The sequence below is a fragment of the Dermacentor andersoni genome, chromosome 6 (genome assembly GCF_023375885.2).
Source record: "Dermacentor andersoni chromosome 6, qqDerAnde1_hic_scaffold, whole genome shotgun sequence".
Lineage (NCBI taxonomy): Eukaryota > Metazoa > Arthropoda > Arachnida > Ixodida > Ixodidae > Dermacentor > Dermacentor andersoni.
Window position 1 is genome coordinate 17,213,456 of NC_092819.1, and position 17,258 is coordinate 17,230,713.

General features: G+C 44.6%; 1 protein-coding gene across 1 annotated transcript in view; it reads right to left on the minus strand.

Moving 5' to 3' along the window:
- The window catches only part of LOC126521268 (midasin), a 386,114-nt gene that overhangs the window by 322,806 nt on the left and 46,050 nt on the right, over positions 1-17,258 (minus strand). The window contains exons 7-9 of the mRNA XM_050169921.3: positions 10,982-11,091; positions 9,549-9,729; positions 8,338-8,608 (exon numbers count right to left, since the gene is read on the minus strand). Coding sequence (XP_050025878.1) covers positions 8,338-8,608; positions 9,549-9,729; positions 10,982-11,091 — 562 coding nt within the window. The remainder of the gene's footprint in view (positions 1-8,337; positions 8,609-9,548; positions 9,730-10,981; positions 11,092-17,258) is intronic.

Here is a 17,258-nt window from a genome sequence, read left to right on the forward strand (position 1 = left end):
ATTAAGTTCCTGCTGTATTTCTTTGTTAAGTTTCAGGCATTCAGTCTTTACTTCCTCTCTGATTTCTGCCATAACAAATCAGTTACTGATTTTTTAACCGAGGTATGGAAATGAGAGACAGATGCAGCAAAACAGAAATAGAACCGACAATTTGGCAGCAGCGGCAGAACACTTGACAGAAAAATTCGCTAGTAAGAAATGCAATGTGCGTATACATTGACCTGTACAGAAGCAGATAACTTAACACAACATTTACACTTCCGTCACTACTGCCAAGTGAATCAGCCGGTGATGCTCCTCTTGTAGACTGCATCTTGTCACGTGGTAGGACGCAGTAGAAGCGCGCACGTGCACAACAGCACGCAGGCGCAGCTTGTTCCACGCCACCTAAGCTTGGGTATCACCGTTGAAAAAAACACATGTGAGCATATACAGAAGCACATAATTTAACACAACATTCACAGTTCCGTCGCAACTGCCAAGTCACGACGTAACTAAGTAAAGCCAGCCACGCTTTCGTGTGCACACTGTCCCTGCGGCTGACAGCGCCACCTGCACTGGGACTACGCTATCAAGAAAAGCGCCAGCAGCGGGAATTCTTTATCTGTCTCTCGCTCCAACGAGTCACCGAAACTCGACACTAAGCAACCTCCAATACTAATGCACAGAAAGACAGCTTACATGGTGCTACACTGTCTCGGCACGCCCACTCTTTGCACATGCGGCAGATTACCTCTAAAGCAAGGTGCATAGCTGCGTATGTGCTCAGCCGCGCTTACAGCCATGCGCAGCCACGGCCGAGGCGTGCTCCAACTTACCCGCCACTTCATCCCCCCGCCCCTACGTGCACGCCTTCATCACATTACCACAAGCTCGCTCCCTTCCCCCTCTTTCTCTTTGCTTGCATGGGAAGGCGACACTCGTGAAGCCACCATCTTTCTTGTCTTACCCTCGCACATTTTCACTTGCACCTAAAGTACTAAGTGCATGGGGGTGCGTGGGGGTGCCGTAGGATCTTATTGCACTTGGACTTTATATGAAACATGATGCAGCTCCACTTCCAGGGTGTCTACCAAGTTGACATTTCCAAATTCCCTGAGTTCTCCAGGTTTTCCCTGAGTGTCTTTGCAAGATTCCCTGAATGATGCAGAACTATGTTTTATGTCAAGACGGGTTGAAACCATATCGCCTGATGCTGTCACTCTCTAGTAAGCATATGAAAAAAAAAAAAAGAACACACGACTCAATCCAATTTGAATACTAAGGAGTAGTGTTTATGTTATTCAAAAAGAGAATAGAAGGGAGGGGTTAGTAAAATGCAAAGCAAATAAAATGTCTTTGAAAAAATTGCAAATGGAGTCGGACATTCTCAAATACGAATAAAAAGGAGATGCATCCTGAAGCAAATATTTTCGAATGTGAGCCATTTCTATCAACTGATAGCAAGCCCAGTAGCATGCGTAGGTTCTTTCTGTTCTTGTCCTCTTTCCGCCACTCGTTCGCCCCACGGACCATTTGAAGCATCTTCTTGGTCAGTTGCACAGTCCATGTCAGATTTTTTGGACTCTCTAAGGGCCGCGAAAACTTCCGATAAATAAGCCAGTTGGAAAAAATAAATGCATGTCATTACTGCCTTTAGGGGGCTCAAACCGCCACAGGCACATTCGAAAACGCTCTGAAGGCCTGTCAGTACACATATTAGGCATATCGGTGCTCGTACTGTAACAGAAAATACCAAGTACACGCGTGTATAATTAAGAAATACATACTGTGTCCCATGGCAATAGTCCCGTCCCACGCTTGTTATGTTTCACTGCAATACTTTTACGTATGCTTCACCAACTAACATTTCTGTACAAAGGCGAAGCTAACTTTCGGGAACTGGCATTATGCAATGCACCGTGCTTTCCAAGCTTCCAAGCCAATCACAAGAACCACAAAGGCGGAGTTCGTGCCATTCCTGACAGCAGAGAATTATTTCAATAAAAAACATGGCACCCAATGACAAGAACCTTCATAGCGAACGTCGAAGCAGCTAGGCGTAGTGTTGCCGCAGTGGTGGCTACGGCTGCCAGCGGATCTACGTGCGAGAGCGCCGGTTCAAGGCGGCGAGGTAATAAAAATGGCGGCGGTGCTCGCTTTGTTTAATATCTTTTCGGATCTACGGTCAAGGCAAACAGTCCGGAAAATCAAACGGCGAAGTGTTCTTACGTCCGAAATTTCAGACGTTCTGATAAATTGACTCCATGGGGCACGTACCTTTCTCGGACAGATGAGCCGCACCAATAAGGTGCTTTTTCCGACGGGGGTGATGTCACAGTCGGTAATGTGTGAAGAAGAGGACTATGATGGTGGCCTGAGAGACGACGAGGAACAGGGTAGTTTTCTTATCTAGCGTATTGCTGTACGCTTCGTGGTGGTGCGGCGAAGCCGTCCAAATTATCGCGAATCCGGAAAGTCAGTCGTTGACTGTACACTGGCAACTCCTCCAGCCGACGACAGGGCGTCAAAGACAATTCATTACGATTCCTATCTGTTACTCAAGCCAACATTACCGCAACTTTCAACCCTTTCAATAAAATTACAGCAAATTTTCCCTGATAGAGGCACAAATTGCCAGAGTTTTCCCTTAGTTTTTCCAGACTACTTAAAATCCCTGAGAATTCCCGGTTTTCCCGGTTGGTAGGCACCCTGACTTCGGCGTTATCGCGCGGTGTGCGTTTTGAAAGGTGCATTTGAAAGCAGCCGCTTGTAATTCAAACGTTTGACGACCTGTGTCCGCAGAAGTTTCCATTTATTGTCTCGGCATTTCTTTGCAGCGGAAGTCAAATTTTGTTATATTGAAATTGCATACAAACACAATTCATTATATTAAGGTTCTAAATACATGGTGTTCTGTAGGCAAGAGGTTATGAAAAGTTTAATACTTCGTTATATCAAGAATTTCATTATATGGAGGTTTAACTGTATAAAACTTTTTATTTTTCAATGCCTACTTTTTGCAATGTCTATTTTTAGCACAAGTGGCAAATTTGGTTTCAGGGCTTTAAAGCTATGTTCGGTAGGTCTTTTTTCAGTCCAGATATAGCAATGATCGGTTATAATGATGGGGCTTTTCATTCTTGATATTGTTATAAGTGGACTGCATTGTACTTTCTTGGCATTTTTGGTTTCTTAGTCCTACAAAGTATTAGCCTATACCGTTGAACCCATTTAAATGAACTCAATAGTACCACGAAAAGTAGTGGTTATATCAGTAGTTCGTTACACGGGGGCGAGCTCCACCACTGGAAAAGCTGGCACTGCCGTCAGCATGACGTGGTATGAGAGATCGCATGGACACAGCGGCCACGTCAGCGGCTTCGGAAGCACAGAAGCAAACTGGAAACGAAAGTTTAAAGTCCAACCTATGCTGCAGTTCTGATTAAGGGGGGAGTTTTTCCCCGCTTTGGGTGTCTGCTTGACTACACTTGAAAGCACTATAATAGGTAGTGGCTGCCTTTGAAGGCATCCAACATGGTAGGCTACTGCTCGGTGCCGCAGTGCCGGACATACGTAATGGAGCTTAGTGTCAGCCTTCACATGTACACACGGGACAAGAAGCTGCGTGAAGCTAGGATAGCGAAACTTAGAACCAGCAAGAGCCATCAGCTACAACTTGGGTGTGCAGCAAGCACTTCCGCGAGGAAGATTTCTGCTACGGCATCGGGGCTGCAATTTTCAGTGAGTAGCAGAAAGCAAGCACTGAGACGGTCGCCCGTGCGTGCTGCCCATCTAATGTCATGAAGCTTTGATCTACGAACTTGCTGATGCTAGATACTGGCAAATTCACTGGAGTGGAAAGGTAACGGTAAGAAGCATATTAAAAATTAAAGAAAGGCATGGCCTATGCTTATGTTTGCGTTAGCACCAAACAATGAATGTCCTGGATTAAGAGAAAGAAGCAGTGGGAAATTGCTTGATGAGAAGACCGATAAATATACAGTGCAATGCAACTTGAGAAATAATTACACTGAAACGTCCAAGAATTTAAAAGAAACGAAAAAAAACAAATTGAATCATTGCGACGGCACATCACAAGTCACCGTAGGCATTGAAGTCCCTAGTTATAACAAAATTATTTTTAACAGCTCTGATAGGGTCCACACAACAACGGTCGCTTGTGTACTGTCAAATTCTCATATGTTGCGGCCTAAAGCTCATGGCACGTTGTGAAAACGTGCTCACAGCAAAAGCGAAAAGAATGTGCACGGACATGCACGCAGAAACACAGTCGGTCATGGTGAACCCTTGCTATCACTGCATTGAGGCTTCATTCTGTTATGCTCCATTTCGTTATACAGACAGCCCACTAAAAGAACATATTTCACATAGTTTGCTCTCAGTGATTGTCTACCTTTCACACAAGAAACTAGTTCAGGGAACTCCACCGTGACAATTGCGCGCAGTGGGCATTTACTGTACGTAGTCGGTAAAGAGATAGCGTCTGTAAACTACTCTGTACTCTCCGTTTGCCCAAGCTTATTATTTTGACAGTAAAGAGCTTCTGTCGTTTCGAGAGTACTTACAAAAATGCCCAGGAAGGCTCCCTCATAGTGCTTTTATTGAGCGCACCACATTATTCCTTGTACAGTGCAGTCCACTTATAACGATATCGAGAAAGACGAAAAATATGATCGTTATAACCGATGATCGCTATATCTGGACTGCAGTTAACAAAAAAAAAAAATTTAAACGCGTTTGCGCTCTTTACCTTTGCAGCTCTGAACTCGAATTCGCTACTTGCTCTAAAGAATAGATGATGTGTACAGTAAGCCGTGAAAAACAAACTTTATTTCTAGCGCCAATGACCGTGTCAAGGATTAGGCGCGCCGAAATAGTCCGAAATCTGCACTTGCTTTTGCCGCAGCTTCAGCTTCACAACCGCGGTGTGCATCGATTCCAGCTGCTGCGCGAACACTGGCGGCAATCCTTTAGCATGCATAAAATCAATTAAGGAGTCGATCGACGACAGTGCACTTTGCGTGGACATCGTGGTCGGGGTCAAGGAGCCACTGTCGATCTCGTTGTCACTGTCGCTGATGCCGTCGCCACCGTCGCATAACTTTGCGTCTGTCGAGACAGCACATCTTCGGCGATCGCCTCGTCGGTGACCTCATCGCAGAACGAGGCAGCACTGTCTGCAGTCAAAAACTCCTCCTTCGACACACCACCTGTGTCACCAGTAGGAACGAGCTCCCAGAGCTCGGTTATGTCAGCGAATTCCACCGGGTCGGTCTCAGCGAGTTGGGAAAGTTCGTCCTTACGCACAAAGCCCGCCTTCTTGAAGCAATTGGTGATGAACCACTGGTAAAGCGCCTCTTCAACATCGGCGTACAAAGGGTCTCTAACCCCTTTTCCGCTGATCGGAATGGCCGCTGATAGCTCCTGCCTTCACAATCGCGGTGCTCCCGGCTTTCAAGATGGTTGATATCGTTAACTGAACGAGCTCATACTTCTTCACGAGGGCGCTCACCTTGAAGCCGCATCGAGAGTCCTGCAAAATATCAATCTTCGTGTCAAGCGACACAGCTTTGCGCTTTGTCGGCGCCATCTTCGAACTGGGTTGAACCGTTTGTTGCACGCTGCTTCGGTGGCAACAGCCTGCTATCCCGAGAGAGACGCAGGACGGGCGCCACCGCGCCGCTTTGCTTGTCGCTTCTTTTTTTCTTTCTCTCTCTATCGGAGCGACCGTGGCCGATGCGCATGAAGCAGCTAGCGCCATCTTGTGGCGCGCTGCGCCAACGTTGGCTGCGCCTACTCGTGCGCGGGCGGGGCGAGACGCGCTGCGCGGTAATGGCGGCAGATACGAACTTACGGAGGTAAACATCGCCTCGTCTCGACATCGTTCGTTTCAGGGAACTAAGCAACGCAAACATTACGATTATTTGGCACGGAAAACGCCGTCCAGACTGCAAAATTTTGATCGTTATATCCGTCATGCGGTGAATAACCTATCGTTATAAATGGTTTTTTTCCCCATAGACCTAATGCATAAAATGACACTCTCATGTCGACTCATCGTTATAACCAATATATCGTTATATGTGGTATCGTTATAAGTGGACTGCACTGTACTATGCAAGCAATGCACTTCCAACAGATGGCGACCCTGTAAGCCCTCACCGCCAATATGGACTCGCCCTTAAAGATGCTCAAAAATTAACCACACTGAAGCTGGTTTCAGCAGTTACAATTCAGCAGTAGTTTGGCCAGAAAACCAGACTTTCAGCGTCATTTTTGTTCCAGGTGCATTCCCGCACCTAGCTGCAAACTTCCATCAGAAACGTTTATCTAAAGAACGAAATATGGCATCGTGTCACTCTTTCAAAACGGTGCCCGGTTCCGATCATCTGTCATTTCAAAACTTCAAGCACAGCCACCATTTTTATTCGAGAGCTTATGATATATTTTACTACCAGTATGCATGACTGTATTCTTCACACGAGTGAAGCCTTCTATTTGATCGGAAGCGTAAACTTAGAAAACTACTGTGGCATGCTGCCATGCTGCAAAGATCTCGGACAGCATTAGGACTGCACATCAGCCACACCAGAGCTGTAAAATTATGTTATCTATGTTGCTTCAGAGGAAAAAAAATGCAATGTTCGAAAGGTAAAATGTCACTACGAACAGTTATCAGCAATTGGCAGTGCATAAAGTGCTACCAAACCGTGATCTCTTGATAACGGCTAGTAATCAACACTCCTTTGCTACATTGCACAGCGGCAGCACGTGGTGCAGCGTTCTCGCCAACTCGGGCCACGCAGGGACGTGTCGACAGGAACACTTTAGCGGCCATTGTTCCCACGGTGGAAAAACACTGATGGTCATTCCAAATACAGTAGTTGAAACAGGCATAATGACTATGATGCCGCACGGACAATTGTGCAAAAAACGAGAGTGATGCCATCGCATAATCTGATATCGGACCGGCGCCTGCCTCGCACCATGCTTTTTATGCTGTAGGCGCCACACCTCTGCTTTGTAGGCATGCCGTGAAAATGGGTGACCATGCGTGACCTATTTTGCAGTTTCCGAAATCCGTGCAAGACAGTCGCTCGCTCATCTCAAAGGCCGCATCATTGTTGCGGTTCAACTGGAGCAGGGCGCGCACTGCCGTGTGCCCCCATGTCCAGTTTGGTCACGTTTCCATGCTTTGGCACATTGCGTGTGCCCTATTTTTACCATGTCTGGGTTTGAAGCATTTATTGCAGCACTACGGCAATTTAAAAAACGTTCATTTTCATAGGGAGGATAGGAAAATCGCAAATGCATTGAAATGTTGTCGTTATAACCGATAGATGGTTATATCTGGGATCATTATACAAGTGGTTTTGACTATAGCTTAAATTGAAGCTCCTCGCAACTCTGTCGCACATTCATCATGTATTTTATATTTAATTTTTCTTGTTTGGATTATGTGACGCTAGGATTATACTCCTTTTTTTTTTTTCTTTTTTCAGTCCTGAGAAAGTCATATAATCAGGGTTCACCTATCACCTCCAGTCCAAGTCTCTCCCCATTGCCCATTACTGCTCTACAGCAGTCAACAATGGCTTCATGAAGCAAACGTGAGAACATGCTGAAATATTGTGCCTATCCAGTTGCAGAGAACCACAACTTGCGTTTGTAGGGCCATGTTATGTGGCAAACACACTATGTGCATGTCAGTACATTACAGCAAATGCAATGAGAACTGTAGCAGAGTGCATGTGGCCCACAAATATTTGCACATGCCAAGCACTTGCCCGCCTGTCTATCTTTCCAATGGTGACTAGAACCCAACGTGTGCACAGGGTTGTCGACATCATGCAAAAGGTCTATATTGAATTCATGACAATATCCTGCAATGGAGCACAATGCAATGTGAGAGGTGATCAATGAGAAATGTCAAGAAAAGCAAAGAGGTCATCCAATAAAAAAAGACGTTATTGCCTTAGCAATCTTGCATTATTGACCTACTAGCTATGCTGTAGCAAACGGTACAACATTATTAACAAGAAGTAAACTTTAAATAAATTTTTTTTGATTCATACGTCATAGAGTGTACGTTTGACACATCTTACATTAAAAAGCAGTGTGAAAAACAGGACAAGTGAGGGGACAAGGATTCAGGACTGTCCTCTCGCCTGTTTTGTTTTTCATGCTGTTTGTTTACATGGTGATAACTAAACAACTAGTTCACCTTTGCATTCTACTTCAGTACATTTTACATAATTCATAAGTTGTGTTTCGTTATGTGTTTGATAGGCCAATTACATAACCAACATACAAGTCTATACTTCCTGTGCCTACCTGTGAGCTCAGCCAGATGCTGAACAGCCGCAGTTTTTCCAACGCCTGTCTCACCGACAAGCAACACTGGTTCCTCACTGGCTACTGCAGCTGCCAACTGCTCAGTCAACACCAAGGCATGCCGTGTCCCAGCAAAGGTGCTTAGTTTTGTAGCTGTTGACAATGGGTCTTTTGCTTGAGCTCTTCGCCGAGGCAACACAACACGACCCACAGTCACTAATGATGCAGTCACCTTGACCTCTGGTTTGTTCATTGTGCAAAGAAAGAGTGCCTGCAAAGATTCAATTGAGCAATGTGAGCTGCATCAAAAGAATACAAACCCAAAGCATTCATCAGGCCAGCAAAATGCAGTATGACAAACAAAAAAGTGCTGAGGTGATACACTATAAAAATATTTATACCCTTAAGGGATCCCCAAACAATAATCGTTATCTGTCCTGCTTGCGTTTTTTTTCTAGAAAACTCTGCACTTGAAACTTTTCTGTCAGGAATGCTAAGTCCTGCTGATAATGCGCAATGCATTCATGACCTGGCACACAGCACTAAAGGAAAGAAAAGGCACTCGAGATAGATCATAATTATTACTTGAGAACAAGATATGCCCAAAAAGTTTGAACTTTGAGTGTAACTGGGTTATGAACAATAACAGATTTTTATCACAGCTACAGCTATATGAACAACTTCTTTATTTCTTTTTTCTTGGTGTGAGAGTGTAGAAGGCATAAAGTGATTAAAATCATTGAGAATTTGCATTGCAGCCAACTTAACTCATCTGTTCACCAAACGACAGAGAAAACAACAACTTTGACCTGTAGGTAGCAGTGAGGATCAAACCCAGGCCACATCAAACATGTGTAACTGAATGGTACACACAATGACAAGAAAGCCGTCTTCCAAGAGTCAAGGCTGCAACAGTCACACAAGCCTTATTTGCTTCATGTTGACACATGTCACTAGTCGGGCTGCGTGAATGAAGCACAACGTAAAGCAAGGTGCTCACAAATTTTCTGCCCGACTGGGATGGTAAAGAAACAATGAAATTATTATTGCCATTGAAATTAGCATTTTCAAGCTGCCAGATTATTCAAACGTTTTAGCAGCCCATCTATGTCTGAGAAAACAAGTCAGTGACTGTATCTGTAACAAAGCATGCTACTGCCCATCTATAAGCTAAAATCTGCCCTTTCCACATTAGTTGTGCAAGTGCAGACCTGCGACTTGGTGAGTCCAAGGAGTGCTCCACACTGCTGAGCCAGAGCCTGCCTCTTGGCCAGATCCCGGATGCTCTGGCAGAGGCAGTCCATTGTGTCCTGGAATGTGTGCTCAGCAGCCTGCGTCCCCTCCAGAGAGAAGCCACGCAGCACAAGGCGCTGACACAGCTTCAGCAGATCCCTGCATACCAGTTCAACCACCCAGCCCATCAGGATCTTCCATGAACACACCAGCGATGGATGGAAACCTTAAGGCAGCTGAACAGAGGTCAGTATATAGACATACTACAGTACAGACCAATTCTAACATAAGCACTTATGGTGTAGAAGTGTATATAAAGCGTTCTTTTTTTTTTTTTCGAACTCTCGTTTACCCTCCAGCCACATGAGATTAAATACCGGTTATAATGTGGCAAGGTGCACCAGACGAGAAGAGAGTGACATGGGCGATTCGGAGGAGAAAGTGATACAGAACAAACAAACAGGAAACTGAGAAATAAAAATGCAGCAGCAACCTGCCATATGTGCGCACTCTGTGGATGCATGAGGGTTGCCCAAGTGATGGAGGAACCTTTGCTTCAGCCGCTTGTCAGCAGCACAAGCTCCACAACAAACGTGTGCGCAATGTCGCTCTTTGTTTCGCTCTTCAGTCTGGGTGCGAAAAGTAAAAAGTCGCCGATATCTCTCTCTCTCTTTTTTTTTTTCCAGGACGCGAATGGGGTAAAAAATATTTCATGGTGGTTAAGGCTACGGGTGCGCACCGTCGCGAAGGGCAATCTTGTACGCACGACCTTGACTCCGCAATGCTGTCAGTTTAGGCTATGTTCCACAAATTCAGTTCAAATCATTCGTCCTGTCCACATGCGCCGAGTAACGGCGACTTCAGAGATGACGTAGGCCCTCGTCGGGGCACGCGAGCGCCCAACTGCAGGCATAAATAAAGTTGGCTCCAATCCAATCCAATGTCCACATGCCAGCTTCCGCCATTCCTACCGACACATACGAATTTGTTATACGCATTCACAGTAGTTGCCACAAAACCACAAAACCAAAATACTTTTTATAGTCACTGCCATCAGTTCAGCCCAAGCACGTGATCGCATGCCCAATCTCTATGTAACTGTCCACAGGTACGAACATACTGATACACCTATTTCTTGATCTTCTATTAATGACTGTGTTCCACTAGCTAACAAATGTTTAAAGCTATCGCTCAGTGTAGGGCACACCTTTTTGTGTCTGAAGTTTCACAAATGTTATCACTGAAGCTTGTGTAATCAGATTCTATGTGTGACACAAATAGTGTAGTACTTTCTGGAAAGCAAGTGGGCACCAGAGATTATGCTGGAACCTTCAACGAGTCATGTATAAAAGCCGATGCACTGGACCGGCAGGTCAGATTCTCCACGATCACTTCTCATGATGGGACCTACCTTTGGGAGATTGTACGCCGCACAGGTGAGCCAGGTTCGCGAAGGCAGTAAAAAAGATCAAGCAGACGCCCCGCCATTGGCTCCAGCTGAGGCCAGTAATGGACAATCATCTGCACAGCAGCGCCAACAGCAACACTTAATATACGCAGGTAAAAAGCAACAATAGATGAATCGCAGTTGTAATGCCTGGTTGTCTTTAATGCCGATGAATAGAACATAGGTACGAGTGGTATGATTTTACAGTAGACTTCCGTTATTTTGACTCTGGCTCATTAGACTTTTCAGTTAATTTGATCCCCACCAAAGGTCCCGCTTGATGCCCTTGTATTTCTATGGGCCTAAACTTTCATTATTTCAATCCTATAATTTGAGTTCACGAGATAATTTGGACTTGACCAGTCAGCACACACACACACCTTACCCCTACGGGGACCCCAACAGCGACCCCTTTAGTGGTAGTGTCTGTCTCGGAGGAACTCATAAAACACATATATTCAGCCTACCCCAGCAACAGTGTCAAGCAATAACCGTAGCTCACGATGTCTGATTACAGTATTTACCCAATTCTAACATGGGCCTCTTTTTTTTTTTTCATGAGAATTGGGCCAATTATTGCCTGCATAATGCAGTCTGACACGATACCAAAACCACCACCATGATGTTTGTAGGCTTTACTGCATAACATGTTTGTATAGCGACAAAGGTGACTTTATAACCAAGCAACAAAGCTGACTTTAGGAAACTGGCTACGGTTGTGCAACGCATATTAGACCCTTGCCCATTTGTCTTTCCAAAAAAAAAAAAAAAAAAAGAACAGGTGTGCATTAGGTTACTACTTTGTTTAGGAGATTTAATGTCATTTGTCACTACTTTTCTAGTTTGGACACATAGAAAGTGAGCACGTGTTTGATTCGGGGGTTGGTTAGAATAGGAAAATACTACCAAATGAATCAGCAGTGTGTTTTGGCATTCTTTCTGCATTTTGTTTAATTCGACCATCGATTTCATCAGTCTCGTCAGGGTCAAATTAACAGAAGTTGACTGTATTAAATTTTATTTTATTACGAGAGATAAAGAATGAAATGCAAGGAGGTTGGTTAACTGGGGTCATACATTTCTGCGAACCCTACACTCAGGAAAATGGAAACAGGAAATTTTAAAGAAAGAATGGAAACACCTGCGAAATAACATTCACAGACACAGTTACTAGGCTTAGGTGAATATTCAATATTTCAAATATTCCACTGAACAGTATGCTATTAAATATTCGTTTCAGGTAGAATTTCAGTATTCAAAGTTTTCAAAGCATTCGAAACAAATGAATATCATATTTTTCCGCATACAAGCCACACCCCCATTTGCAACACCCCGTTAAAAAAAAGGTGTGCGCTAAACTCATGGAAACAACTGTATACAATGCCCGAATATTTGTAAAAACTGTCTCCATTCATGGATGCACTAATCATCCATGTCATATTTTCAACCAGCTGCTTTGTTCCCAACCTATTTGGCAACGCTGATGGTGGAGAACTTTGCCATAAAAGTGGCTTCATGGCGGCATGGCTCACGTTGCTGTGAAATCACACCTTGAGGCGAAATTTAACCTATTTTACCGTAAAATTTTACTGTAAAACTGTATCTTACTGCAAAATCTCTCATGTCGCTGTTGTCTAAACTAAAATATTTGAACCCAGCACATGGACAATATGAGGAACTTTTGAGTTGAAGGAATAACAGTGGCACAAAAGTTTGCTCTATACTTTTTCACACCAACAAGAACTGTGTGCAGTGCTGCTAGCCATTCCAATAAAGTACTTGAACTTAGCCTAGTTGGCGGCCTAACGGTAACCATTTCGTGCATTCCAATAAGGAATGAATACAGTGAACATCCGATTTTTTGGACTCTGAAAGAAAAAGATTGGGCATCCGAAAATCGGTCTTTGACTGTAAACGTTCATGAATGCGGAATCTAACCATATGCGACACATAAAGTTAAAATAATTAAATTATGGAGTTTTACGTGCCAAAACCACAATCTGATTATGAGGCACGATGTAGTTGGGGACACAAGACATTTAAACGACCTGAGGATCTTTCACATGCACCTAAGCACATGGGTGTTTTTGCATTTTGCCCCCGTCAAAATGCGGCCGCCATGGCTGGGATTTGATCCCACGACCTCGTGCTTCACAAAAAATTTTTTCACGACGGGAGAGTCCCAGTGGCAAGTGAAGTAAGGAGTAAGGGTTAAGTGAATAAGAGTGAGAGTGGGTAAAGCAGTTAAATTTAACTCTCTGAGGGTCAACTTTTTTCACCAAATTCGACTCCCCAAAGTCAAATTATTTCATTGCAGATTTAAAATCTTTAAACCAACCAATTTCGAAAAAAATTTACCACAATTATTTTAGAGTGACCATAATGAAGACGTGGAATGAAGCTTCAATGAAGATGTGGAATCGGCGATAGGTAAAGTCAAAACAAAATACAGTATACTGATGGGCGACTTCAATGCCAATGTAGGCAAGAAGCAGGCTGGAGACAAGGCAGTGGGGGAATATGGCATAGGCACTAGGAATAGCAAGGGAGACTTATTAGTAGAGTTTACAGAACAGAATAATATGCGGATAATGAATACCTTCTTCCGCAAGCGGGACAGCCGAAAGTGGACGTGGAGGAGCCCGAACTGCGAGACTAGAAATGAAATAGACTTCATACTCTGCGCTAACCCTGGCATCATACAAGATGTGGACGTGCTCAGCAAGGTGCGCTGCAGTGACCATAGGATGGTAAGAACTCGAATTAGCCTAGACCTGAGGAGGGAACAGAAGAAACTGGTGCATAAGAAGCCGATCAATGAGTTAGCGGTAAGAGGGAAAATAGAGGAATTCCAGATCAAGCTACAGAACAGGTATTCGGCTTTAACTCACGAAGAGGACCTTAGTGTTGAAGCAATGAACGACAATCTTGTGGGCATCATTAAGGAGTGTGCAATAGAAGTCGGTGGTAACTCCGTTAGACAGGATACCAGTAAGCTATCGCAGGAGACGAAAGATCTGATTAAGAAACGCCAATGTATGAAAGCCTCTAACCCTACAGCTAGAATAGAACTGGCAGAACTTTCGAAGTTAATCAACAAGCGTAAGACAGCTGACATAAGGAAGTATAATATGGATAGAATTGAACATGCTCTCAGGAACGGAGGAAGCCTAAAAGCAGTGAAGCAGAAACTAGGAATTGGCAAGAATCAGACGTATGCGTTAAGAGACAAAGCCGGCAATATCATTACTAATATGAATGAGATAGTTCAAGTGGCTGAGGAGTTCTATAGAGATTTATACAGTACCAGTGGCACCCACGACGATAATGGAAGAGAGAATAGTCTAGAGGAATTCGAAATCCCACAGGTAACACCGGAAGAAATAAAGAAAGCCTTGGGAGCTATGCAAAGGGGGAAGGCAGCTGGGGAGGATCAGATAAAAGCAGATTTGTTGAAGGATGGTGGGCAGATTGTTCTAGAGAAACTGGCCACTCTGTATACGCAATGCCTCAGGACTTCGAGCGTACCGGAATCTTGGAAAAACGCTAACATAATCCTAATCCATAAGAAAGGGGACGCCAAAGACTTGAAAAATTATAGACCGATCAGTTTACTGTCCGTTGCCTACAAAGTATTTACTAAGGTAATTGCAAATAGAATCACGAACACCTTAGACTTCCGTCAACCAAAGGACCAGGCAGGATTCCGTAAAGGCTACTCAACAAAAGACCATATTCACACTATCAATCAGGTGATAGAAAAATGTGCGGAATATAACCAACCTTTATATACAGCTTTCATTGATTACGAGAAAGCGTTTGATTCAGTTGAAACCTCAGCAGTCATGGAGGCATTGCGGAATCAGGGTGTAGACGAGCCGTATGCAAAAATACTGAAAGATATCTATAGCGGCTCCACAGCCACCGTAGTCCTCCATAAAGAAAGCAACAAAATCCCAATAAAGAAAGGCGTCAGGCAGGGAGATACGATCTCTCCGATGCTATTCACAGCGTGTTTACAGGAGGTATTCAGAAACCTGGATTGGGAAGAATTGGGGATAAGAGTTAATGGAGAATACCTTAGTAACTTGCGATTCGCTGATGATATTGCCTTGCTTAGTAACTCAGGGGACCAACTGCAATGCATGCTCACTGACCTGGAGAGGCAAAGCCGAAGGGTGGGTCTAAAATAATCTGCAGAAAACTAAAGTAATGTTTAACAGTCTCGGAAGGGAACAGCAGTTTACAATAGGTAGTGAGGCACTGGAAGTGGTAAGTGGAAGGACAGGTAGTGACTGCGGATCCGGATCATGAGACTGAAATAATCAGAAGAATAAGAATGGGCTGGGGTGCGTTTGGCAGGCATTCTCAGATCATGAACAGCAGGTTGCCATTATCCCTCAAGAGAAAAGTTTATAACAGCTGTGTTTTACCAGTACTCACGTACGGGGCAGAAACCTGGAGGCTTACGAAAAGAGTTCTACTTAAATTGAGGACGACGCAACGAGCTATGGAAAGAAGAATGATAGGTGTAACGTTAAGGGATAAGAAAAGAGCAGATTGGGTGAGGGAACAAACGCGAGTTAATGATATCTTAGTTGAAATCAAGAAAAAGAAATGGGCATGGGCAGGACACGTAATGAGGAGGGAAGATAACCGATGGTCATTAAGAGTTACGGAATGGATTCCAAGGGAAGGAAAGCGTAGCAGAGGGCGGCAGAAAGTTAGGTGGGCGGATGAGATTAAGAACTTTGCAGGGACAACATGGCCACAATTAGTACACGACCGGGGTTGTTGAAGAAGTATGGGAGAGGCCTTTGCCCTGCAGTGGGCATAACCAGGCTGATGATGATGATGAATGCGACAAAAAAATATTTTCATGTCTTGTTTATTCATGAATGCAGATGGGCTAGCATAAATATTTATAACAAGAATAAATATGTAGATACAGTTGCCAACCGTTTATTCGGACCTCACGGGGACTGCGGAAATGTCCGAATAAACAGGTGTCCGAAAGAGCAGATTAAGAAAAAAAAAAAGAGATCCTTTACTTCCACGCACTTATTCGGGCTCAGCAGTAGGCTTGAAGAAATCATGAATGTGCCGTTGCACGCTGTTCTGTTTACGTGCAATCAGATAAGCCTGAATCCCGGAGAGTGTTCTACGGTCACTATAGGCGGCTAAAAGCACAGTCACTGCTTGTACACGCTCCGCATGCGACGGCACCGTAGCACATGGTGTGTCATCTTCCGACTCGGAGTCATCGTCCGGCGGTGCAGCAGAAACCTAACAAATGATCTCGCCGTCGTCGAGTTCTACACATGTCAGTACAGCAGTGTCAACACCTGTGAAAGTGTCAAATGAGACGGTGTCCGGAACCACTGCGCAGGTCTCGGCAGAACATTTTCAGTGTCAGTAGGATGCACATCGGAAGGCGACAAATCCTAGGTCTCCCGGCACCCGCTTGCCGGCATTCCCCAGCGCAGTCAGCGCGGGCACTGTCGGCGCTATTTGACACTTGATGCGATGTTTCCGTATGCTGCATTGCATCACCGCAACCTCGACACAGCACACAAAGCAAACATCACCATGCCGTCAGGCCGATACCAGTCGCACAAACAAAAAATGTGGCCTACTCGCAGCGTCGTGCACGAAGAAAGAAACAAATCAGCTGCTGGATTGTCTTGACATGGCTTACTAAGCTGAGACCTGAACTGCTGTAGCCATGAACCAGGCAGAAACGTTGATGATGAGCGGGGATTTGCAGTAGCACCACTTCGTGGGACAGCAAGGAGGCTCCGTTCAAAACAAAAATGGCGTTCAGCAAGTCGAACCGTGCACCGGTCAGAGTAGGTGCATGGTGCTCTCAATCATGTGTCCGAAAAATTCGACGAGAGGTTGCAAGGTGTCCGAACTTTCGGCAGTTGTTATACATTATGGTCTATGGGGAGAATGGTAGTGCCGCGAAGCAGACCGAATAATCGAGCATGTCCGAATTTCTGGAGTCCGAAAAATCAGTCGGCGACTGTACATTGAAATAATATATATTCTGATTCAGCACTTGGTCAGTAGTCGGCATCTTAGGAATCGCCACTTGACTCTCAGCAGAGCAACCAGCCCGCACGCTCACAGGGTAATCGATCACTGCATATAAGCACACACAAGAAAACTCTATCGTTATGCGCCCGCCAGAAAAACCAAACGGGTCAGGAACTTGCAGTAATCCTTCGTCCAATCGCCA